General features: G+C 39.6%; 1 protein-coding gene across 1 annotated transcript in view; it reads right to left on the bottom strand.

The window, feature by feature from the left end:
* The window catches only part of ARHGAP15 (Rho GTPase activating protein 15), a 597544-nt gene that overhangs the window by 39122 nt on the left and 530580 nt on the right, over positions 1-27842 (bottom strand). Inside the window, exon 13 of the mRNA XM_045782563.2 lies at positions 21799-21904. Within this exon, the coding sequence (XP_045638519.1) occupies positions 21799-21904 (106 nt within the window). The remainder of the gene's footprint in view (positions 1-21798; positions 21905-27842) is intronic.

The following is a 27842-nucleotide window of genomic DNA, read 5'->3' as shown; positions in this document are numbered from 1 at the left end:
TTTTTAAAGCATTTGGAAATGCTGAGTTGAAAGGTGTGGTGTAAGTGCACTGTTTTATTGTGAAAGCGGTATCTCTCGCATTATCTGCTCCTAATGGAGGGCGGCAGTAATGGAGAGTGAGGCACTTACGCCTGTAGACCAGGGTCCCTGAAGGCGGGGTGGAGCTCGGGCCGGCCCTGTGGTAACACTTACTGTACTCAGTGACTGCTTCCTTCCAGTCTAGCAAGAAGGTATGGGAACAGTCATGTTGCTGCTGCTGTTCCCCTGAACCTTCAAAAGTCATCTCTGTTTCTTATTGATGGAGAAAATGACTTAACAATCATACTGGAAAAATACCACAGATTTAAAAATATTAACTTAACTTTCAGTTTTGGTCGCAAATAAATACACATTTGGCATGGGACATGTCAGCCGCACGGATACGAAAATATCCTCGGTCTCTGTCATGGGCTGTATTTTGTACTCCCCAACCCCCAAATTCATTGGTTGAAGCCCTAACCCCCGTACCTCAGAATGTGGCTATATTTGGAGGTAAGGCCTTTGGTGATTAAGTTAAAATGACACCCTTAGGTGGGCTCTTATCCAATACGATTGCTGTCTTTATAAGAAGAAGAAATTGGGACCAAAACCACCAGGACTGTGTGCCCACAGAGGAAAGTCCCTGCGAGGACACAGTGAGAAGATGGCCATCTGCAAACCAAGAACAGAGTTCTTAGGAGAAGCCAATCTGCTGACACTGTGCTCTTGGACTTTTAGCTCCAGAGGTGTGAGAAATACATTTCCGTTGTTTACGTCGCCCAGTCTGTGGTATCTTGTTATAGCGGCCCTAGCAAGCTAATAGAGTCTGGGATGATCCAAATTTGGGATTCACACCGAACCATACAGTACAATATAGAAAAAGATATTTTTTATACAGTATGGTCTGAATGCTTTTCTACCCAAGTCCATAACTTTAATTATAAAATGAACATAACCTGTATTAAATTATGAATATGTTAACATATTGAATGGGGACAAGAAAAATAAGCACCAGATTTAGGCTACAGAGGCACTTGAAGGTAGAGTAAAAAAATCTGGTTTCCTTGACCACATTGTCATAATATGCATATATAACAGTTTATTGAATCCAGGCTGTGTAGACAACCAGAAGAACTCTGGCTCCATACTGTCACAATGCATGCCCACAACAAAGACTCAGGGAGAACAGCCCCTTTCATTCGATCTCTCTAAGTATTACCAACATGAGAGCTGAAAACCTTACCTCTGCCTGAAGTATATCTATGTATCCATGCATAAGTTATTAACTGGGCTCCCTGGGCTCTGCTGCTGAAAATATTAATATATTCAAATCTCATTCTAGCTACTGCAAAAAACAGTACATCAGATCAATGCATTAATATCCTTCTTAGACAAAAAGAAAATCTGGAATTATTTTTTAAAGTTTCTTTCTTGTTCCTTGGGCTCCTGCTGAAATATAGGTGATGTGTGGCCTAATAAGGTAAAGTGGCCAGAGTATAGGGTTGACTGCAGCCATAATACACTGTTCGTATCTGTACTTGAAATACAGCACTCTTTCCTGAGGATTATGTGCTGAGTACTGTTCCTAGCCTCCAAAGGCAGAAAAAAATTTTTTTTTAAATTTTACTTTCTTAGACATTTTGACTCAATGAAACGAAATGGACTGTACCTGAATGCCCTCTCACTGAAGAGAACGTGATTTTTAATGTGTCAGTCTCCTCACGTTTGTGGGCTGTGCGTCCTGGACACAAACACAGCCTTGAAGGAGTTGGGAGGCAAAGCTTTGCTAAGAACCGGCAAGTCAAGTGGGAACCGGAAGAAGTCAAGGCAGTGACGAGAGGGGTCATCCTTGCGACTTAGCCCTTTAGATGACGGCTCTGCATTTCTAGGTTCGCAAGTTAAGAGATATATATATAATGCCCAGCCTCTGCCCCATCCAGCCTTGCCTCTTTGCTATTGGCTGCACTGAAGGCCTTTTATCAATGACAACAAAGTAGGTGGTCTTCTACCTCTTCCTAGCTGTAGAAAAAAAAAAAAAAACTGACATAATTTTTCACAGCCTGAAATAATTGTGGAAGTACAGATACTGGTTAGGATCACTATGAATTATTAGTGGAAAAGTGGGTCTCAGAAGTACGTTACATGTGAAATATTTTTCGTCACTTGAACATGTGCCGTCCAGAGCTGGCCCTGTTCTAGCCGTCACAGGGAACAAACATTTCACATTCACAGATGCTCCCAATTTGGTGCGGTTTGGAGTGTAATTTAGATCAAACGTCTCCATGTAAATGAGTCAGGGTTTCTTAATTAGGTGCCTCTAAAGCAAAACCTTGGACCACATCAGTAGGTGTGGGTGTGGTGCCCACAATACTGGAATCTTTCCTATAGACCAGGCTCTTAGTATCATTCAAATAGAGCTTTTTTTTTTTTTTTGGTTGTTTTTTTTTTTTCAGGCAATAATAAATCTGCAGATGGCATAGACAGAAAGACGCTACTTCAGAAGAGCTGTCTAAAAACACTGCCTCTTTGGCAAATGCCTTAAAGTAGGTCATTCTGCTGTGATTTAGCTTTTTCTTTAGATTTGATTGCCAGCTTTTTGTTCCCATTACAAGTAGGGTGCATTCCAGTCCACAGACTTGTTCTTAATTTTCCCAACTGGTATTTGTTTACTAGGATTTGCAGATCTTCATACGAAAATGGCCAATATCCTGTCACAGTGCTAATCACGCACTTGACCACAAAACGGAGTGGATCCGGGTGATAATCTGGCAATGCTGAAATATTAAATGCCTTAAACACCCAGGCTTCCCACAGCAAAACTGCGTTGATTTATACGGGTAGGTTTGTTGAAGTAATTGTCCCATCTTTTATACATGTGAAAAGAAGAGGTGACAGGATGTAAATGGAAAACTTTTACAAGCCATATAGCGGTTTGTATAGATATTCAGGTTATCTGCTTTTATACTTGTCATTGTTTGTGTTTTTTATAGGGGGAAAAATCATTGGGTCCCATTTCCCTATCGAGGCTTTGGGATTTACATGCAGAACCCCCTGCAGCATTAATGAGTCACCTGCATAAATCCCCTGGCAATCGATGGGCACATAGACCTAGTTTTGTTATATTAATTATTCCTCACAGAACCTTGACACTGACATTAAATGAGGCCTTAAAAAATCTTGATGAAGGTCTTAAGGTATCTTTTACTGTTCAAATATTAGCATTGCAAAAACTATGTCTAAAGCATTATTCATTTTGTGGTACCGCAGGGAAGGAGGGATGGAAATAAGAGCACAGGGAGCGAACTTTCTGGTCTTAACTCTTTATTGCCTAGAGGCTGGTTTTCCTAGGACTGGGTTATCATCCTCAAATTGTAATAATGATTAAAATAAATATTAAGATCATAATGAAAAAAAAAAAAAAGTCCTGAGTATGTTGTTTTCTCCAGATTGGTTTTGAATATGGTGTCTCCTCCACCGGCCAAGTTTTGTCTTGGCATGTTGGTGTTTTCAGGTGAATTCCAAAACGTCAGTTAAAAAGGAGTAACAAAGTGAACTCTGGAGAAGAGAGGACGATTATTGGCTAGGTATGTTGCAAGATGGCCTGGTAAGTATGTACTCAAGAAACAGACTGGGGAAACAGTTTGGTGTGCAATTTTCCTTCATACCAGTAAACTTCCTTTACTTAGAAAGCCCACGGAGTATACGGTTCTGATTAAGCAAACGCTCTGGTGAAAAACATTTACATTATATTATCATCTGTGGATTAGCAGTCATCAAACAACACAATTAATATTAAAATTACAATGGACACCACGTTGCCATCCTTTGATAATTCACAAGGAACTTCTGCATCTTGAAGCTCTCATTAGGAACTTGAGTTATCTTTGTGCTAGAGTGTGGTTATTAGAGATTTCTGACTGGTGGAATGACAGCTAATTGAAACTTGTTGGGATCCTTCCTCTTGGAGCGGAAGTTATTTGTTGAGTTATAGTATTTGATGATAATCTCTGGGTTTTTATGATGCCGATTATTCTGAATTAGCTGTTTACTTTCTTCTTTGCTTCCCTTTGCTGGTTAGTGATTCTTACTGGGCTTGTCCCTAAAGTGGTGTTTAATACCATCTTCTGTTTTTAGGCTTTAAATTTTTTGGTGAGGGCATCCACTTCCACAACTTGAAATACTAACCCTAAAACTCTGGTTCCGAATCTGCATTTTCTTTAATATCATAATTTCACTCACCCACCTGCTAAAGTGAGTCATTAAATACCTTCTGTTGAGCCAGCCTGTGCTAGTTACACAGGGCACTGCCAACTCCAAGAATAAATGATTTCTGCCCCCAAGGAATTAAAGTTAACCTCTGATGAGGAAAGGGTTAATTACAGTTTTACAGCTGGCTGGGTAGAGCTGTCAAAGGTGGCAGAAGGAGCTTGGGGCAGGATGCTGCCATCTCTTCGGTGCTGTGTGCTTTATAATGGCTTTATTTACAGGTAACTCTGAAGGAAGTCCTTCAAGTGTAGGTATCATAACCTCCTTTAACACAGAAGAGGAAACAGATGCTCTGATGAGCAGTGGATCCAAGTAACACTCTTAAAGAATCATCATCAGGACACAACCTTAGGTTTTTTGGTTATGAATCCAGTGATCTTTCTACTGTTTCTCTCTTGGCTTTAGTGCAAGATCAAGTGTCTGGGCTGGATGATGTGCTTGGATTTCCAAATCTGTCAAACTCTAAAATGGTCTGTAATCTTGGCTTTCACTTTCTTTATCTCATTTGATTACACACGTGTGTGCACACACGCACACACACACACACACGCACACACAGACACACACCAAGGTAGATAAAGTTAAGCTTTATTCCCATGCTGAAGATGACCAAACAATGGCGGAGAAGTGAAGTGACAGGCCTAAAGTTGTCCCCCAGCTGGGGACCAGAATTCACTTCTTCCGATTCTCTCAAACCATCAGAGGTAAATGCCTGAAATATTTCCCACCCACAAATAACTATTTCCAATTTGATTGATGACTGGATCATTTAAATAGTTTTCCAATTTTCCTAGAATGTGTTATCAGCATACTGATTCTTTTAAAGATTTTATTTTATTTTTTTAAAGTAATCTCTACACCCAACGTGGGTCCTTGAACTTACAACCCTGAAATTGAAAGTTGCTCCCTCTACTGACTGAGCCAGCCAGGCACCCCTGATTCTTTTAAAATAGACGTCCCTCAGTTCATGCCATTCCTGCTCCCAATTTTACAACTGGTTGTCCCTTTCTTTTCACTTGGAGAAAAGACCAGTTTCTCACAAGGGCCTTGTCAACGATGTGACTCCCTCCTCCTCCTCTCTCCACCTCCTCTCGGCTCCTGCTACACTGGCCTTCTGGCTTCGCTGTAGCTTGAAGACACCAAATGTTAGGTGTCCTCTCTGCCTGGAATGCTTTGACTCCAAATATCCACTTCAATTACTCCCCATCTTTTCTCAAATCTCACCTTCTTTCCAACGGACCTTAATTATTACTGCAAGCGACCCTCACACCCCTCTTGATTCTCCTCCTCTGCGACACTTTTTTGAGCTCCTTCACAGCCACTGCTTTCTGATATGTGTAGCACTTCCTTATTTATTATGCATTTTTGTTTTATTTGTTTATATTATATGTATTGCATAAACTCCATGAGAGCCAAATGAGTTCTGTTAAGTTTGCTGATATATCGTAAGTTCCTAGAACAGCACCTGGCGCCTAGTTGGTGCTCCGTCAAAGTTGACCCAGTTTAGGGGCGCCTGGGTAGCGCAGTCGTTAAAGCGTCTGCCTTCGGCTCAGGGCGTGATCCCGGCGTACCAGGATCGAGTCCCACATCGGGCTCCTCCGCTATGAGCCTGCTTCTTCCTCTCCCACTCCCCCTGCTGTGTTCCCTCTCTCGCTGGCTGTCTCTCTGTTAAATAAATAAATAAAATCTTTAAAAAAAAAAAAAGTTGACCCAGTTTCTACCAGTGACATCTGCATTCTCTTTAGTCTACTAACTGGACACCCTGGCGTTGACTTCAATTCTTTCCAGTCATTCATCCGTTATATCACACCTATCAGCAAGTACTCTTGACTTGCGTGAAGTCTGTCTAGGCATTATGCTCTTCCCACAGAGCTCCACAGATAACACAGGGAAAACTGCTCTCTGGTTGAGGCAAGGTAATTGCTCAGTTTAACTGGCTTTGCTCTAGCCCCCTTCTCCAGCCCTTCCACTGCCAAATCCATTTTCATATGACTGTTCAATAACTTTGAGGTAGTGAGATACCGTTCAATTTGAGATACTTAAAAAACAGAAGTTCTTCACCTCCTCAATAACCTGTCTTGGTTCCCGACAGAATCTGAGACATGAAATTTCAACTTTTCTGCAGGTGAACCCATAACCTGACTCCTCCTTGCACTCAAGTCTCCTCCTCCTTTGCCCCCTGTCACAGTTAGCACAGGCTGCTCATCGACACCGCCTGGCTTCCCTTGGCCTTTCTCAAGCTGACCCATGGACCAATCCCGTGTTTCCGAAATTCCACCTGTGCATCAAAGCTTAACTCAACCTCCACCTTTTATTGAAGACTTCTCAACTCCTTTCGTCTATTTTTCTCTGTACCTACTGTTTAAATGATTCTCTACTCTCTCTTGTTAAGCGCTTTGTTGCCTGTTAGATTAGTAGCTCTGCAAAGGGAGAACTTTATACTTGTTATTTTATACTTCTTTTATCTTCCTAACTCTCCCCAGTGTAGTATGGAGCACAGAGTAGACACTCCATAGATCCTGTGGATTCCTTGATGGATGCTTATATTCTTCTCCTCCTTGCGTATGTACTTTACCATGCTGGCGTTAGACGGTTGAGCATCTCAAATGATATCTTTTGAATGATAGCCTAAATTTATATACCTTTGGCAAGTAATAGCACTTTTGCAGCTATACTGATGAGATATATATTAGGATAAATGTATATTTAAACTCCAGCCTAGTTTACAGCATGTTTACAGCATATCTAAACGTAGGAACTCATACTCCTTTCACCAGGGATTAATTGGGTCTTGTTTTTTAAGGGTGTGTGTGTGTGTTTCCTTCTATATATCTAAAGTGAATTCTATCATTAAGAAGTCACAAAATATGTAGATATTAGTATAAAAAGCACTCAGGAAGTAACTAGATAAAGAATATAATCATTAATCCAACCAACAATTAAATCTGTAATGGTACATGCAGGCTTTAGCAGGACAGCCTCTGTGGCACGCAGCAATAAATTAAGTTTGCATAATATAAGCTTAAAAATGGCCCATTCTTTGATGTTTTTCAGCAACTCTGGTTCTATTTTGCAAAGCTTTGAAGCAAGAGTATCACTCCCTTCACTGTCCATTGGTCAAGCTTTGAAGGTCTGCATTCTGCTATCTTGTCTTCTCTTGATTCATCTTGAAAGACCATTTTGGTTCTTGGGAGGTCATCCCAGACTGCTGCTGGCTGGTCTGTCTCTGCTACAGCACTAACCAGTGCGTGGAAAACCCTACCACTGTTCAGAGTAGCTGTTTCATTCACAGACCAAGTTCAGGGATCAAAACACTGTGCGTCCTCCCACCCCCCCCAAGAGCAGAAGCCATTTTATGAGTAGATTTTAGGACTGGATTGGATTATTTACTATTTTGGACTCTCATGTTTCTGTTCTTTAGTTCTTGGGACAAACGAAAGTGAACTTGATTATTCCGGGTATTAAACTCATTTTATTTTATTTTATTTTATTTTATTTTATTTTATTTTATTTTATTTTATTTTATTTATTTTTTTAAAGATTTTATTTATTTATTTGATAGAGAGAGAGACAGCCAGCGAGAGAGGGAACACAAGCAGGGGGAGTGGGAGAGGAAGAAGCAGGCTCCCAGCGGAGCAGGGAGCCTGATGTGGGGCTCGATCCTAGGACCTTGGAATCACACCCTGGGCTGAAGGCAGACGCTTAACGACTGAGTCACCCAGTCACCCCTAAACTCATTTTTAAGCCCTCTTTCTCTTTGCCCAGTCTCTGATCTCTGGTTCAGGGGGGAACTCTTCCCTGTAAGAACTGCTTTCTGAAAGTGTGATTCCTAGATCAGCAGCACCTGTGAGCTTGTTCTCTACACAGAATCTCAGGCCCCTTCTCAGACCCCCTGAATCAGAATCTACATTTTTAACAAGATCTCTAGGGTGACCTGATTTGTAAGCACATTCAAGTTTAAGAAATCCTAGCCTAGAACACTCTGGAATGCTTAGGCTGCAGTAGTGTTGGCTGAGGAGACTAGGAGGCTGAGGAGACTTCACAGCTTTCCCAGCTCCCACTGCCCACCACGTGACCCACCCAAATGTCCCCTCTCTTTTGAAGCCCCCTCCACTCTAGTACTTGAGAGCGTGTTTCCTGGGAAAGGTGAGTCAGTCACATGGCGCAAGTGCACCGGTGCCCATAGAGGGCACCCTTTTTTCCCAGCCAATTAGTTGACACCATTAAGCACTTCTGATGGAATCTGGGTTGTGAGAGGTGAGGCCTTTTGGATGGGCTGCAGGATAACGGCCCTTACCACTTGTGGTCATTAAAGTTCCCGCGGTGCTTTTTGTGAGAGAAGGGATTGTTAACCTCCGTGTCCTGGCTGACTTCCAATCTGTGTAATTGCAAGCAGTCTACCTAAGTCCGCTCTGTAGTTTCAATTAGGTAAAGTATTGTTCACTTCTTGTACTAAACTGCTGTGTTGTGTGGCTACAGACTGCTAATTAGCTGGTGTTTTTCAGGTGGCTGCGTTCGTGATGAACAAAACGTCTCTGTGGCCATTTCCTCCCTCCCCCGTATCTCCACCTCCCAGGGTCTCATGCACGACAGCATGCCTGTTTACTTGGATATTACCATTTCTTGGATACCAGTGCTTTGGGATCAGAAATGTGACAACGAACATTTCTTCATTTCCCTATGTAGCCACTTGCTTCTAGGCCCACCTAGCCTATTATAGGGTGTTGGAGGGGAAACTTGAGCAGAGAATAGCAAGAATGTGATAAGGGGCGAATAAAATAGGCCTTCCTCTGCCAAGATGAAGGATAAATCCCTGTCATTGCCAGGGAAGTATGAATTACTTTAAGAGCTTGGCACTCTAGGAATTGGTTATTTTCAGTGTGATATGAATGGAGAGTGAGGCCAGAGAGAACAGGGCATGCATTTTATTTCTCCCTTCTTGCTAGTTAGAAAAATATAGTGGGACATGTAAACCACCCATAAAATGCCTCACTATCTCTGTGGGGGATCTCCAGCCCTAAACAGGAAATGTGGCCTTGGAAGAGTGAATGGAATCTCCTTCCGATGACTCAAAGGTCAGTACCAGGGAAGCACTTATGACCCTGGAATGGCAGTTGGAAGAGAAAGAGATGTGGGAAAAGATGGGTAAGCAGGGAGCCAAGAGGAAGAGTTGTGTTCTCATTGGAGAAGAGTTGTGTTTTTAACAGTAGAATTTTTCTGGGATGTGAAATGATTGCTAAAAAAAAAAGTGTTCAAATGGGGAAAAAAATCAGATGTAGGTAAAATATCACTTTGTATATTTTTTCACTATGTGAGGAAGTGTGTTCTGATGTCCAAGCACAGAGACACAAATTAATTAGATAAACATTCCTTTACAGCAGAGGTAATTTCTTTTTTCTTTTCCTATCCCGAACACGATGGGAAATAAAGGAATTAATTAATGAGTGAAAGGAATGAATGAGTGAACAAATTGATGAAGGGAAAATATTTATTAAGACGTGTATGCTGACTATCAGTTCATGGAGAGCAGGGGAAAAAATAAGTGTTATTAGTGCCAGCGTGCGAGCACCTGTGTCTTGCCTACTCCTTGCTATGGCTCTGTCCCTAAGTGTTCTACTTGTCTCTTTGAAAGTGAGAAAGAAAAGAACAGAGGTTTCCTCAAACAGATGGGTAGACTAACAGAATCCCTATAAAGACAGGCTGGTTTGCCAATCTCGTGAGAAGAGGAGGGGCTGGAGCCACAAAGTTGGGAGTGAGAGTGAGGTGAGGGAAGTGAACTTCGCAGGGGCAGGGAGGGAGACATTGCAATGGAATAACGTTCCCAGCTCTTAGGGGCTGACTGTCATCCTGGTAAAATTGTTTTTGTTTCCAGCTCCATGTCTATCACGATAGTTACTCGATATGTAACTATCATGTGCCCTGAATAAATGGGAGATGGATGGGGGCTGCAATGCTTGCGGGTGAAGAGAGTTCTCAGAGTGAGGGGAATGGGAAGAAGAATTTAAGGATGATGATGATATGAGGGAGGAAAGGCGGCGGGGGGGGGGGAGGGGAGGGAAAATGTAAGAGAAAATAGCCTGGCTAAAAAGAATGTGAATATGATACAGAAGAGAGGAAATTACTGGAAGTGAGAGACATTCATCTCTACACAAAGGGCAATATTTAGTATCAAGTTTCTAAGTTTAGCATGTATTTTCAACTTCCTTTGTGCACATTAACAAATTCACCTGAAGAAAAATTACAAGCAAAAAATGTCATTGAGGCAGAGATAAAACAGACTTAAAAAATTCTAATCTTAAATTTGAGCTCTACTGTCATACCGATGGTTTCAAAGGAGATTTCCCCAATGTCCTGATCCAAACAGCCCTTAAATTCTTTTCCTTGTTCCCCAGGCACTTTCATTCCAGTTAAGCCCATGATTTCAGTTGTGTATCTCTTCAAAGTCAAGTGTGTGTTGAGTCTGCCACTGGCCACAGACCAATTATTATTAATGGCTGAGATTTCCTCCTGTCCACTGCTGAGTCCCATCTTTTCTCAGACCAGACAATACAGTCTTGAGATCAAAAATCTCATATATAATCTACACTTTTTCTTGCATGAGGGGGAAAAAAAAAACCCAACAACATGGAAATGTGCAGCTACCCTGTGTTAACTATTCCTGGATGTCACCCTGCAGCTCTAATTTCTGCTTTCTCCTCTGCATTCTGGGTACTGCTGCTGGACTTGTCAGCACCTTGTCACGGCTTCCTCGTGCGTGGGCTACCATCGGACTCTGTGTTCTTAGCAATTATCCATAAACCCCCCCCACACACAGAATCCTTCACAAGTAAAAAAACCAAAAAACCAAAAAACCAAATATATATATATATATATATATATATACAGGTAAAAAACCGAAGCTATTTAAAACAATTTAATATCCTTAAGCAGGTGCTAGTTGTAATGCTGCTGTGTTGCCTAATATTTTCCAGTCCTGCGATGCTCTTTTGTTCATGGTGTGACAAGGATGTGGGAAGCCAATATGATTTAACTAAATAATACAAAAACGTCAAGAATACTTTCATGTCTTGTGTACAGACCAGAATAAGTTACTCCAATGGAATGTTTTGCTTTTCTTTTCAAGGAACTACCCCACAGTTTACAAGGAGCTATGCTGACAAGAAATGGCTAAGAAATATTATTTTAAGTCACCTCTTTGAATGTAGTACTAAACAGCTGAGGATTTCACTCGGGTTCAAAAGACAGAGGCCTGCAAAGGAAGTTGACAGGCAGGCAGCAATGAGAACCTCGTGGACAGTGGGGAGAAAAAATTAGTCCAGTAAGAAATGAAAATGAGGAAGCTCGTTCTCAGAATTAAAGGTGAACTGAAAGGAATTGGCAGCTGCCTGGACATGCCAGCCAGAGAGGCCACGGTCTCTTATACACGTGACAGACCGAGAGACAACTGCAAAGCTCCCCAAACAACTTGCCTGAAGGGCTTGCCAGGAAGCCAGATGCTGCTTCTGGAAGAATATCTTCCGTGGTTGGGCATCTGGGTTCAGTGCTTTCCATTTAAAGAGGAGAAAGAAGGTGGTAAAAGGCAGAATCATCAATGCCTTTTTAAAAACGTGCTTTCTCCAAGGGTGCCTAGACACACACATGCACACGCACACACACAGCTTTAAGGAATGCGGATTTGGAAATTGTTTTTAAAAAGAACCCCAGAAATCAAAGTTTCCCTGGTGCTTTTTGGGTGGAAAGAAATGTGTTACAGGGAGAGAGGGAAAGAGCGAGAAAGGGAGGGGAGAGAGGGAGAGAGAGAGGACAGCCAGAAAACCCCTTATATAAATATGTCAATTTGCTAATTAGTTAGGTAATTTTATTTAAAGTGTTGGGATTATAGCTGGTGTTCAATTAAAAAAAGGGAATTGGAGGGATAGGCCTGTGCCCCTATCACGGTTGGCTGGTCGTTTTCACTCTTTGTTTTACCATTCCTTCTTCCCTGGAAACACAATCAAGTATTGGTATTGGCAAGAAAGCAGAGTGTGGTCTAGTAGACTGGAAATCAGGTGACTTGAGGTCTGGTTGAGTTTTTTTTCCCCCTTCCACTTTGAAGTTCGCTGTGTCTCTGCTCCGTTAAATAGGGGAATCAAATTTTTTATATACTTAATAGCAAAGGGCAAGCTTTTGTAATCAAGATCATTTTTGTTCGTTTGTTTCACCAAATGCTCAATAATTCCAGGTGGTAGGAAGTCAATAGTGGATCTGGAACCAATGATGGACAGGGTCATTGGGTTGATAGGAGACAGGAGCAATGGAGATTCTTTAGTTTCATAGAGGGAACAAGGACAGAAGATGTGAAGTGAAGTTTTTCTATCCCAAGATCTGTTACAAATTCCAGACAATTATGAATTAGAAGTACTGGCAACTCACCCTAGACTGCAGCGAACTAACCTCATAGGCTCCAACACTGATGTGCACTCACACATTCGCTGACCAAGGCTCCTCCGCAGGGGAAGCCTCTCTGACCACTCATTCATCGTACTCAGGGTCTCTCAACATGCGATCTTAATATTAATACTGTTTCTTTTGTGATCACAGCTGCTTTTCTTTTCATCATGATGAAAAGATAAATATCAGGTGAGGAGAGAGAAACTTGAGAGGAACAGCTTACTAACCAATACTCTCAAAATGGAATATTCCCTGGTTCTAGTCCGAACTATTCAAGGTACCAAGATTCCAGTTGATCTTAACTGGAAACATTACTGGCTATTAGATTATTATCTTCTCGTTCAATGACGTCACGTGATCCTATTTGTTCAAAAAAATGACTGAGGATCTACAATGTGTGGCACTCTGTACTAAGCTCTGGGGATATAGCAGGAATCAAAGTGACACAAATTCCTGCCGTCCTGGAACCTATGATCTAATGGAAGAGGGGACCTGTTCAGTTCTTTATCATTTCCATCTCTATCAGTATTCAGGACCTGATTATGCTATAGAATAACATTTTTTTTTCCTGCCCTGTTATTATATTTATTCCTGTGATTTCTCAGGAACCAAAGGATGAAGGGTAGAACAGTAGCTGGTCATTACCAGAAATTCTGCCTGATGTTCTGTTACCGCGAGAATTTGCTAGGCCCTCTGTGTAGAAGTAATAATCTCAGCCACAAATTGCAATACCTCTGCTCTTGCCAAATTTTCTATCACCATGCATGCCATTCTCAGACTCTCTCCCCAGCGTCTTCCTCTGACCCCTCCTTCAATGTTAGACAACCCCAGGAATCTGTCCTCAGCTCTCTTGTGGTTTCACACTGTCCCTTGGGGTTATTCATGACCTTACCCCATTTCACCTTTAAATTGATGACTCCCAAATTCATACCTAGATCCCAATCACCTTTCTTGCATTCCCAACAGATATTGCTTATCCTCAAACGGAATTCGCTAATGAGGTATCAAGAAGCACACATCACATCCCCAAACTTTCAACCTCTTACATACCCTTGGTGAGCATGTCCTATTGAATCCACTTCCTCTGTGCCTCTTGCATCTATCTCTGTCCCCATTTCTCCCATCATGACTGGTTTCACTATCTCTAGTGTTGCTCTCTTACAGGCTACCCTTCATACTTCTAAAGACTGTAATCTTTATAAACAGAAATCACATCATCTTACCTTCCTGCTTCTGACCCTTCCATGATTTACCTAATGTCTACAGAATGATTTTCAAATTCCTCAATAAAGCCTGTGAAAGGTCTTTCATGACTTAGCTCTAGCTCTACATTCTGGGCTTATGTTCTGCTACTTCTTTAATGCTTCCTGATCCTCCAGTCATGCCAGAGGATTCACTCTTTCTTCACCACACCATAGTTCTCCTCCTCCACATGTCTTTGTACCTGGTACTCTCCTTGTAGCAAGTTTCCTGTCAGCCAAAACCACATCTTTAAAGATAGCCTGTGCCATCTCCCCTGGGAGTCATTCTTTGGTTTCTCTAGGCTAAATTCTAGGTCCTGCTTGGGGTTCTTACAACGTCTTGCAATTTTGCACCGTATTTATTGCAACTGTTTACTAATTTATCTATGCTGGGAGACCATAGGAGAAGTGAGGATAGGAGTCCTCTTTATGCCTCTAGCATTAAGTTGAGAGGCCATCAAACTTTTTCTGTAATGGGTCAGATAAATATTTTTGGCCTTGTGCAACTTGTCACAACTATTTAACTCTTGCCATTGTAGCATGAAGACAGCCATCAGCAATACATAAACATACGGGTGTGTGACTATTTCAATAAAACTTTATTAACCAAAATAGGCAGGAAGCTGTATGTAGCTCAAGGGCGGGCCATACTTGGCCAACCTATGATCCAGTCCAGTGCCTGGAATATAGTGGGAACTCATTTAAGACTTCCTAATGGAATAGACAGAGAGGATTTCACAGCTGACAAACATTTTCATAAGTGTGAATTTATTTGACCTATTTCACACATGACTGAAAGGGAGGGTTAAAGACAGTAAAAGATTTTCTTAAATTATAGTTTCTAAGGGCTGAGGTTGGGACTTGAGCCTATGTCTTCTGATTCCAGATCCCTGGTTCTTTCCATTAGATAAAAGGCCAAGTTTCATAGTAGAGAAGGATGGGACAACTTAAAAAATTTACCTCTTATGAGGGAAATCCCCCCACGGGGTGGACCACTACTAACCACAGAGAACACAGTGACAGATGAGCAGCAGCCATTTTAAGTTTTGTTTTGTTTCCTATTATTCAGTGGCTAATGTTACCATTCAAATGTTAAATTAAAAGATCTAAAGTAATAATTTCACTGCGGTCTTAAAAACCTTATCTCCCAAAGCCTTCCTCCAAAACAAGGATCCACCACTGGAAGGATCATTGAACCTTAGTCCCCAGCTCACAAACCTTATAAATCCTGTGCCAAGATGTCCCCCAAGTAGATGACATTTTAATGATTACTACAGGGAGTTGGGAACTATTGCTTCATCCTCACGATCAGAGTAATTAATTTTCTTAACTACCAGGCCAAATTCTGCCACGGGAGTCCGGTTGAGAAATTTCAGGCCCATAGGAAGTACATTAGCTCTTCAAAGTGATTAGGGTGCCATTTCAAATACACAAGCAAAGGAGCTATTAGGCTTCTGGCTTATTTCAAATGACTTGCAGCCCTTGTCCCTCAGGGAAAAAAAAAAAAAAGGAAAAGAATAAAGAGAGAAGAAAGAAAATAACAATTTGTACAGGTTCCTCATTTTCCAGTAAAAATACCCATGGCCTGCAAGTCGTTGGCTATCAGGTATTATGGTTGGGTGAGCGACCAAAGTGTACAGAAAAAGGGTGGAGTGCCAGAAGACAGCACAGAAAAACATAGCCTGCTCCAAAGCACACCAGAGCTGAGCACTCGGAGGCCTGATGGGAGGCAGAGAGCTTCACCAGCCATTGCTCTTGAAGACCAGGGAGAAGGGCAAGAGCTCCTGGCTTTCAAGTTCATTCTTTAGCCATGTGTCATTCCCCCCCCCCCCCAAAATATCAGAAATGCTTACCACGCCATTTTAAAGTCAGGGTGGATGAATTATTTCCTCACCATTGTTTCCTCATTCAACTCTTATATTTCTAGGTCATCATCATTTGAGTTGCCTCTGACACGCTCTTGCAGAATATTTTATTTAACACCCATGAAGACCACAGAGAAGCTTTAAATATCAGTTTACTCTCACAAAATAGCCACAGCTCAACAGTTTCGCCTTTCAACAAGGCATTCAACTGGCATGCTTCCATGAGATTTGTCTATTCAGCCATATCATTCCTTCACCTTGGAATTCTATGAACAGCTGGGCGATTTTCTTAGTCAATGTGAAAGGGAAGATTTTTTAGCTTTCTTTTCAACCGATTTTACAAAGTATAAGTCTCTTATAAGAATATTTGCATCTAAAGTCTGCAGCAAATATATTCTTACAAAGGTATTCTTGGAAATCAGTGAATGACATTAGTCATCTCTAACAGCCACCATTTCTAAGACATTTGACTTTCCCTAAACAATGTATGCCTACGTGGGAATTGAATGTTTTTTCACGTGCTCCCCCACTCAAAAATGTGAAATTGTTTTGGCTTCCAAAACTCATGCCACAAAGTTAATCTGGCAAATGAGTTCAATTTAGCTTAGTGGAAATACTTTTTTGTATTTATTTCTAAATTTTCTGTATGTTTCATGTATGATTTTTATCCTGGAAATAAAAATGTGGGGGAAGACTGCAGCCGTAGCTAGAACACCTTACTCATAGTTATGGCAACAGGAATGCCAGAACTTCAAAAGATCAGTGCTACATATCAGGTAGATATGTAGTTGATAGGATTCTAGGAGTGTTTACACAGGCTGTTTGAGGCACAGGATAAGGCCCTACCGGCTTCAAGGCTTCAACGTGTATCACTTACCAGGCTCCCACGAAGCCAGTGTGCTGTGCTGTCTGGCAGGAAATTCTCACTGTGAGAATCATATGATAAGTAAGACTACAAGGCAAGAGATCTGTCCTTAGGGAACTGGTGTTACAGGGGAGGCTCTGGAGAAGAAGCAGAGAAGACCTGTGCCCTATCTCCAACCTCCTCACGCCATCCTAAGAGTTAAGGTAGAGTAGATGATCTTAGCGAGCTACCATTTTGATGGTAAAAATAGTCTGATCTGTGAACATGGGACAAGATGCAGATCAGGTTGATAGGAGAGTTAGGGACAAGGCTGAGTTGGTCTGGGCATTTCACAAGGGATTGGGCATGGTGCGGAATGTCATATGGTTTGTCAAACAGGTGAAATCAGCCTCACTGGGACTGGGGGAAACTGACTGAGCCAGGCCAGCACAGGGACTCAGGTTTTGGGAAAAGATTAGGTGGTGAAATAAAAAATTTTCTGGAAGCCAGGAAACTTGGCAACCAAGCTTCTACAATTCTCCCTATATTTATTTTATTAAAAATTATCTTCTATTTCTCTCACTATAAAAATGATACATGTTGATGTATAATGTTTATCTAGAACATAGTAAGTGATAGGTACTGTGTGAGACTCTTTAAAGACACTATTCATTTACTCCTCACTGGATAAAGAGGTTCTATTTTGATCTCCATTTTATAGATAAGAAAATGAAAGCTTAGAGGAGATTTGTTCAAAGTTACACCTTCCATAAGTGGCAGAGCCAAGACTCACATTCAGGTCTGTCTAATTCCAAAGCCTACCTTCTTTACCTGATTTCTTGACCTCAATATTGCCTTCTACACCATTATTAGGAGAGAAAAAGCAATATGTGGTGGGGGGGAGGCTCTCATAACAACAACTCTAAGAAAGAAATACTAACATCTTAACAAAAATTTTTAATATTTTCCAGATGCACAAATTTCCCACATATTTATACTTATACTCTTTTTGAGTACATAAGATATTGTATCCCTGACTTTAACTTATCTCCAAATTAAGAAAAAAACACAATTATCTGGGAACTACATTTCACTAAGCTGATAAGATGTACCACATTCTAATAACCTTCCCCTATCACTGGACACTTAGGTTGTTTACAAGTTTTTACCAGTGGAAATGCGACTGTCATAAGTAATTTTGTCTGCATAAACTGCCTCCCTCATTATTTAAGATGACTGGCTCAAAAGACATGAAGATTTGAAAGGTTTTTATTCTTGACCGGCAGCATATAAAGGGCTTGACTCAATGTACATCCAACAAAATGGGATTCATCCTATTTAATTAGTTTTCAATAACCTCATCTTCTTCTTCCTCTATATTTTCAAAATAGAGAAAAGGGTGCACCCTTCTACACAGTATCTCCTTTTGCTCTTTGTTATTATTATTATTATTATTATTATTATTATTATTATTATTATTGTCAGAGGGACTATTTTCACAATCACCCAGCATTGAAACCTGAGACTTAACTCCATGGCTAATTGGATATGGGGATAAAGAAATGAGAGAAATAAAAATTGTGTGGAATTTTCCTCTGAAAATTCTCAAGATTTAGGCCATGTCTTTCCATTTGGTGTTCTTCACTCTAATCCAACCACAACTCCTTTTTGGCCTCCTGGATTCTTTTCTCCTTCTATCTTGTTCACGCTACACTCTGTTCTTGGACTACTTTCATAAACACTGAGCACATCATACAAATGTCCCATAGATAAAGTCTCAGTGGTTCTCTATTGCTTATGTAACTCCTTTGCCTCCTTTTAATCTCCAACTACTGCCCATCAGCAACTAAACCTTATCTTTCTAGGTCCTCCTTCCTCATTAGCTTCATCTTCCCTTTGCCTCCCTGCCTTTCCAAAGAAGCAGGCTAAAGGAAAATGCATTTGACACGTATTTTATAGAGATAGAACTTGCCATTTATGTGATGATTCAGAAGGTACTACAGGACCTTACAGTACTTATCACCGTAATGTCAATTTGTGAAAGTGGCTATTAATAAAGGTTGCTGGTTGATGGCATTTTGAGATGATAGCTTATTCTGAATTTCTGGTCTCATGTTATCACAGCAAAAGCATAGAACTTGACCTTGAGTTTGATCAAGAATGCGGACCCTGGACTCTGAGACTATTCAGCCAGTGCAGCCATTGTGTCATCTTATGCTTAATGTAATCACAACCCTTTAAAATTTCTGGCTTTTGCAGACAGGACTGGCACCCACCCTCTAGTCCAATTGTGCTGTATTAAGTTTTCTCAGCTGGTAGTTGCTCTGCTTTGAAGGGAATGCTTCATTCAGTGCTGTGCAAAAATGGAGTTCTCTTCTGTTGGCTACGGAGTACGTAGGTCAAGTGGAATTTTTGGCACTTCATTACATTCCCTGACCCTCACTAAACAAACTTCAAAATATATATATTTGCAACAATTTGAAATAAACAGTATATACAAGTGCTGATGGTAGATTTTCTGAAGAACTACCAAATGTATCAGGCCTAAGGAAAACATTCTAATGATTCTTTCAAACATGAAGATTTTAAAATTCCTATTAAACAGTCTTCTTATTTAGTCTTCTCAGGCTTTCATGACATGTCACAATTGGCTGTTTATCCAAAACTTGGCAAAAAATGATTAACAAGATATAATCATGTGCACACACTTGTGGTAATTAAACCCAGTTTATAAATCAGTGCAGGGCGGAATATGGTCACACCACTCAAGAAAGGTTGGTGACTAGCAAATAACACTTTTCTCCCCATTTATAATGAAAAATCTTATAATGTGAATGCTGTGAAGGTGATATAATAATGGGATGGTGTGGCGTAAAGGTGGAGGATTCTCATCCTTCCAAGGTTTTTAATTGGATGGATTTTCATCTGTGTGTTTTATTTTTTTCAAAGGAAGATTTAGATGACTCAAAGTTTCTTCATTTTATAGCTGTTCATCCAGTTGGGGAAAAGAAAGGAATAATTGAGACTGGGTAATAGATATTTCTCAAGATCTCCAAGACTAGGTATTGCATAGCATTAGACAGTGTACTTTCCATTTGTTTTATGACTTTGTCCAGCTACAGTTACTGGCATAAGCACTCCAGTATTTACTTGTAACTTGAAACCCCTTTCATGATATGTCTGGGCCCTAAGAGAAAAGAATTTAGATTTGAGGAATGCTTACCTTATGCCAAGCATTTTATATGCATTATCTCATTTAATTCTCATGACCACAAGGTATGGTTGATATTATTTAATCCAATTTTATGTTCTTGAGATCATAAGAGAAGTAAAGTATAGAACAAGGATTTGACTATAGAGCTCTCTTTATTTCCTTAAAGCCCAACCAAGATCCTTTCACTAGGCCACACTGGGTTTCCCATTATAGCCAGTATGTGGAGGTAATAAGAAGGGATATCCCAGCAATAAGGGATGGTCTAAACTTTGGCACAGGTTCTCCTCTGGGGTAAAATAAGAAAGAAACTAATACGATGGATTAGATTAAAGCATGTTCCCTAATGCAGTGACTGATTGAGTGAATTATGGAATATCATATCATCATTAGAGAGAATCACACAAGTCTGTCTAATGAAATGGAAGACTGTCCATGAGTTGCAAAATATTGCAGAACAATATGTGCAGTATGATAAACTTTAACACAGCAACAGTCATATGCATGTTTGTTTATATACGTATACACATAAAAACAAAAAAGTTGGTTACTTCTGCTCAGAAGGCTAAGAGTAACCAGCAGGCAAATTTCACTTTTTAATCTATATGCACCACTGTGGCTTAAATTTTTTGTGTGTGCAATTACATGTATTAAATTCACAGTTAAAAATCATGTGACGGATTAGTTCAATAATCTGTAGGAATGACTCAACCCAAGGAATGGGTGATTAAGGAGATTTAATCTCATAAAAGCAAAACTGTCCAATCTATTTGACACTTTATCAGGCTTCAACATTACTATAGGTATATGGTGGAAGCTATAACCTCATCACTTGTATTGCACTCTGCCTTATCTGAAGAAGGTGTTAACAGAGAGCAAATGAGTTAACAGTCATTTCAAACTTAACACGTCCAAAATGGAACTTTCCAGTCTGCTCTTCTTATTCAACCCATCTGTGTCATACTACCATTTTTTCACTTGCCTAAGCCCAAACCTGAAGGGGGCACACTTGATTTCTCCTTTCCTTTTCCAACTGCATTCTGACCAGCAACAGATCCAACCTGACCCATCACCAATCTATCTCTTTAAGGACTCCACATAAGCTATCATTACCTCTTGTCTGACCACCATGGTTGCCACCTTACAGATAGGTCTCCCTGCTTCCATTTTGCAGCCCATTCTCCACATGGCAGCCAGAGTGATATTTGATACTCCCTTAATTTAGCACTCTTTATGGTTTGTAATTGTACTTAGAATACAATCCAAATCTCTCAGAACTTACGTGATCTGACACCAGTCGGTCTAATCGCTATGACCTTAACTCCTACTCCCACCACCCCTAGCTTGTTAGGCTTTAGCCATCCTAGCCTGCTTTCTGTTTTCCAAATACATCAAACTCTGTGGACCCCTGGGCCTTTACACTTGCTGTTTTTTTCTGCCTTCATACTCTTCTCTTAGCTTTTTACATGGATAGCACCTTATCAATCTGAATCAACGTTTTACAAATGAGCAAACTGAATTTCAGACAGTGTAAGCAGCTTATTTGTGGTCATAGCACTTTGTATATGATGAGGTTATGTTTTAAACTCATGTCTGAATTATTTCATGCTCTTCCTATTATGCTAGATAATGAAGTAAAGACAGTCCATCCTACGGCTCTGGGTCAGGTTATGACAATGAATCAGCAAATATCTACTCATTGAAAAGACCAGAAAAAAATACATTATTTTAGAAGTTCTTTTTGTAGGTTCTCCTTCCTACCTCTAGTACATTCTCCAGCTTCTGTAGGAAGACTTAGATTGGCTAAGGGGAAAATTTGAGATAGATGCATTTGGAAAATCTTGTCTTAGATATTTGAAATTAAATACTGCTTATGTAAGAAATGATAATATAATGAAATGCCCAGAAATCCTTACAACTTACTTAGTTAGATGTCCAAACAGGATTTTCATGGTGTCACGATTTGGTGGAGGGAGTTTTTGCACAAGAGACTTTATAGTTTCAATTCTTGTGTTGTAGTCTTGCTTTTCTGAAAGAAAAATAAAAGCAAGGTTAGAAAAGAATGAAATTTCATAAATGCATGAGGGTATTTCCTTAGGAAAATTTTGGAAAAAGATTTAGCAACTTAAAGTCCTAATCAGCGGCCAAAGAGAACAGGTGTATTCAACATCATTATTATGAAGTTTCTTTATTTTGACTCTGCTGTAGATCATAGTAATATGAAGCAGCAACAGTGTGGCTTTGACATAATCTTCTTGTTAAGATCAGGTATTGAATCAGTTTTATAAATGCTTTACTATTTTATAAGATTTGGTAGGGTGAAGAATGGCTTTCCAAAGACGTCCATGCCCTAATCTCTGAAACCTGTGACTATATTGTCTTCTCTGGCCAAAGAGACTTTGCCGGTGTGATTCAATTATGGACTCTGAGATGGGGAGATTATTCTGGATTATCTGAGTGGGGCCAGTATAATCACAGAGGTGGTTAAGAGAAAAGCAGGAGGATCAGAGTCAGAAAAGATGATGCCGCAGTGGAAACCTAAGGATACGTGGCTGTGTGATGAAGGACCATGGGCTAAGGAGTGAAGACAGCCTCTAATGACTGGAAGAGGCAAGGAAAGAGAGCCCCCAGAAAGAGCACAGGGCTACCAACACCTCGATCTCTGCCCAGTGAAGATGATTTCAGACTTCTGACCTCCAGGAATGTAAGATAAAAAATTAATGTTGTCTGAAGTCACCGAGTTTGTGATAATTTGTTACAGCAAGAGAAAACAAACAGATGAGGATGCACAGTGTGACTCCATTACCAATATTCTATTGTTCACTTGATTTTGTGGAAGGGGAAATAATCTTTTTTATTACTCTGTGCTATCTTTTCTCCCTAACATGTTTCGTTTTTGCTATAAAATAAAAAAGTACAAAAAATAAAAATTGAAAATATAGTAACTAATCATATACATTAGAAAAATAGGAAGTTGTTTAAAACTGCATACCACATAGATTGTTTTCCCTCATTTTGTTTCTTTTCTCCTTTATGGGCGTAAATGGCATAATAAGAATTGATTTACTTGGCACCTAGAGAATTCATCTCACCATAATTTTAACCAAGACTTAGAACTATAATTATTTATTGAAACTAAACACTTTATATACATTGACTTAGGTACCTTTCGTTTCTATATTCTATCTCTAACCTCTAGCACAGAGCTCATGGTGATCCTTAAGAGGTCACTGTTGGAAAAGACAATCTATTCAGGTAATTTGTAAGGTACACACCCACCAATATTCATTCTCTTCTTCCTTAGCAAGACAACACATTGTTGAGGGGATGGCAATGTACTTGGCTAAAAGAGGTCATTTCCCAGCTTCCTTGGCAGGTGGAGTGACCATGTGATCATGTCTGGCCAATGAGCTTTTGGTGAAAGTGATAGATGGAACTTCTGGGGAAGACATGTGCAGGGAACTCATTTAACTTTTTAGTCTTTTTACCTTTCTGCTCCCCAGAATGTAGATGGAATGGTGTGCCATCCATCTGGATGTAAAGTGGAACACACAGCTAAAAAGAGCTTCCCTGAATCTGTGGGGCAGTCAGACCAGTCCTGTACTCTCTGAGTTTCTTTAACATGAGAAAATCAGCTAGAGTGTACTGAAGCCTTTGAAGATGAGTCTCTGATACTAAAGTCTAATTCCTAATACAATGTGCTCCCAAAAGCCCAATTCATTTTCACCTGTTATTAGGTATATACACTTTACATAGTGGGGGAAGAAAGAGTTCAGAAACTGGCAGTTTTTAAATACACTGCTGCAAAAGAAATTTTTAATAAGGAATTACAGGAAAACATCCTGCAAAAGATGGTATTTGGCTAAAGTGGAGTGGGGGGCAATCTTCCTAGTAGAACTCTGCCTTGGAAATTTTCTTCTTCCTCCCAAAACCACAAAGGCCTATAAATAATGCCTCCCACAGTTAGAGCTTTCAAAATTGCAGTTATTCTTAGAAGAGTTCCAACATAATATGGATTGGACAACTGCAAATGAAAGAGACAAAGGGGGGAGAGAGAGAGAGAAATTGAAAAAAGAAGAAAAAGAAAAAGAAAAGCCAGTTCCAACATCATAGCAGACAGAAGATAAAATCTTTCTGTCAAAAGTGTAGAAAGCCCCTTTGTAGCTTAATGATGGTAAGAATATGTGATGCTTCATAGGGCCAGTTGGATACTATGGGATATAACAAACTCAGAAAAATAAGTTAAACAACTCAATAAAGATGAGAGTGAAATTGGTATTGGATGTCCTGGGCAAAGCTCTAAGGATACTCGGATACCTTGTTTCTAGTCATCTGAAGCTAATACCACACACCAATTATTATATATAAGTATATTGACATATATATATATATATATATATATAAATATATATCTATGTGTATCCATATACAAATACATATACATACATTTATGTATTCACAAGGTGGGGACATTCTGCATAGTTTGGCCTGATGCTAGTAGTATAATTTCCCTGAGGAGCTGGTGAACCACTAGATTCAAGCAATAAAAATGATGTTGGGAGAGGAGAGGAAACCTTTCTAATTTCACTGAAATCTCTTGCCATAGAATGATCAGATCAATGTCAGAGCCTTCAAAAAAGGGATCAGTTGGCACTGGGGATAACAGAGGTAGCAGCCATAAATTAAGTTTGAGAAACAATAAGTGGAGAGTGGTCTAAAAGGCTACATCCAGCAAACCTCAGTTTTAGGGAACATATGACTCCGGTTTAAGAAAGGTTGGGGGTTGCTTAATTGGAAATGTTTGAATTCGCAAGGTCACTGCCATGGTGCTTGAGCAGAAATTAAACCTTTAATAAGTTTGTGAAACCATTAGATAAAAGAACTATAAACTTCCCTAGACAGAGTCCCTTTGCTCTCTTCTGTGTTGCATTGCACTTAAGACATTCTATTTATACAACATTCCACATGGTATTTCAATGGCTTGAATGCCTGTCAAGTTCTCCCATTTACCTGAGAGTTTTCCCATAAAGCTAGACAGCTTTTAAACTGGCATATAGCAGGTTAAGTGAATGAAGAAAGAATTAGCGAACAAATGAACATGGATTGGAATACACAGACCTTGGTTTGAGTTCTGTAACAGCTTTTTATCAGCTGTGTGGTCTTGGACAAGTTTCTCATTTTCTTTGAATAATATTTCAAAGGCCAGTTTTATGGATTAAACAAGATAGTATGTAATGTACCTAGCACAATGACCAGTAAAAAGTAAGTACTCTATAAATATTCACCCCTTTCTCACCCTCACCTTTTTTGAAGCCTGTGCTGGTTCTGGTTGACCTTTTATTTTCAGCAGTGAACATTCTGTCTGGTTGCAGTGACCATTCCAAATGTAATTGCCGATACTGGAAGTAAGCTGGGGCCAGTGGGTGACAATACAATTGCTATGGTAACCTGACATTTCACAATGCACTGGGTACTTTGATCACCAGAGACTGACGATCTGACTGGTGAGCAGTTCAGTTACATTTAAGAATCCTTATAAAAGTGTATGGTGGTTCCCATGTCTGCTTATAAGAAACATTCGACACGAAGGCTCTTTTATAAGAATATTTTTTCTCTCTTTCTCTAGTTTCACACATACTTGAGAAATTGCACAATTGAATAGTGGTACACACAAGTCTGTGGCTAAGTTACATTTCAGTACTGAAGGGGGAACGGAACAATGGTTCAGAGAAAGCTGAAAGGTTATTAAGGAAGAGAAATTTACTTTCCTTACAACATAATCAGAACAAAATCTTTGAAAAGGTTATAAGAAAGCAGTGGGTTTCCCATTCAAATCAATACCACACCCATTCTTCCATAGCTTGTAAAATCAGGAAATAACACAAACACTTCTAAGTGGAGGAACATCTGAAAATACAATTGGATACATTAAAATCGAAATGACACCTTTTCAGATCTGGTTTATTGATGTGTCATATAAGGAATTGGAATCCACATACATAATACAGGACTGGTTAATGAGCTAAGATTCATATCCAGCTTACTAAAGATGTGTCAACTGTCTTCAATTGATTCAGTGAGCATCTGAAAGACAGCATTTTCTATTAATATTTCTCCTTCAGCATATGGTTTCTCATTATTGTGAAGTATTGAGAGTTCTGAGAAGACTTTGAGATATCTCTTGACTTTTTTACATTATGACCTAAGGGAGGGAGAGAACTTTTTCTACACGGAGAATTAGAGAACCTCTTAGGTAAATTGTGAGGCTTACACAAAATCTTTCCAGTAATAAGAAACTCCATAATTCTTCTCCCTTTCTCTCACTTTTGCTCCTACCCTCATTTCCTTATGACTTATTTTTGTTTCTACTCTACGCTTTTTAATACTTCTGTTTTAGTTCTCCACCCATATCTCAACCTCCTTGCCAGTCTCTAAACTGTGAACATAACCTCAGGTCTAATTGTACACAAAATCTTTCTGTAGTGCTTCATTTTTGCCACTAGTGAGTGGCAAAGAATGTCTATGTAAAAATACATATAATGTGCATGTATATTATTTAAATAGTAAATGGTCTTCCTAATGCCTATCCTTCACCCACTTGGCCCCATATTCTCAAACTACACCAAACTCTGTTGTAAATGAGCTTCTTCACAAACAACTCTAAGCTACTTAGAGAAGTAACAGCTCTTACATGATACGAAATAGCCTTTAATGTTATGATAAGGATATGGCTTTATAGTTTTGTCCTGATTCATGGCTTTAAGGACACATTTTAAAAAAACATATAGTTTATGATAGTTACATTTACATTTGTCTGCATGAAATGTTGCTACTAAAACAAGGACATTTACAACCAAATGCCTTTTCTTCAAAGAGATAAGATAAAGTTATAAAATGATGGAAAGAGCTCTGTGCAGTGCAGTGCACTCTGGACCTGGTGACCTCCGGACACTTTTCTGGTCTTATCATCCATACGTTTATTAGTCTTAACTTATTTATAGCCACATGTTAAGTCATATCCTAATATTAATTCTTCTTTGTTATGTAGGTTCACCCAGAGGAAGAAAAGACCAAATTCTCGTAGCAGCCAATATATGGGGAGTACTATTCATTCTATTTATCTGTAATTCTTAAAGGACGATTATACCCCTTTGTTTTAAAAAGGTCAGTAATATCACAACTGTTCTGCTTCTGAACGTTATTCTGGGATGTATAATGCATCCTGTATGAAAAATGGTAGTCACTTATACTTTAGGGCCATATTTGGAAGAAAGCAACTGAGTTTCTATTCACTTTATACTTTTTTGTATCATGACCATTTCAGAATTTAGGTAGAAACTGCCCTGGCTTATAGGAGGAATGAGTATCTTCAGATAACACTTTACTTGTTATTATACCCTACAACTGGATACAAGCCTTTGAGGATGTGCCTTTAATTATAAAACTTGAGTTAAAGTTTTATAGCTCTATGTTATAAAGTTGAGGAATCATCCAAGTCATGACAATTGCTTGATACATTTTTAAAAATAACTTGCATCTACTTTAGGGAGAAACAACTGGGGGCAAATTCAGGACTCATAAATAGATGCAAATAGACATATACTTCAAACTCATGTTATAAAATATGAGAAGTTATATATCATGAAGGAGTCTGAAAGAACTAGGTGAGAATTCTTGTTCTGCTATATGATTTGGGGCAACATATGATATGTTGCTTGAACTCTTGATGCTTCCCATGCCTTAAAAATCCCAAAAGCCCATACCTCGTAGGACTGTTTGTAGAATTAAACCTTTCAGTGAACATCAATGCACAGATAGAGAGTGTTCATTCAATGTAATTCCTCTTCCCATTAAAATCTTTCTTTTGAATCATCCTATCAGCCCTGGCATATGATTGCTTATAGTTCAAGGCTGTTTCCAAAATCATATGAAGCCATAAATTTTAATCTTCAGTATCCTTTCCTATA

This window comes from Ursus americanus, chromosome 1 (genome assembly GCF_024610735.1).
Source record: "Ursus americanus isolate L20-20 chromosome 1, mUrsAme1.1.p, whole genome shotgun sequence".
Taxonomy (NCBI): Eukaryota; Metazoa; Chordata; class Mammalia; order Carnivora; family Ursidae; genus Ursus; species Ursus americanus.
Note: the sequence above shows the minus strand (reverse complement) of the source record. Positions and strands in the feature narration are given on the sequence as shown.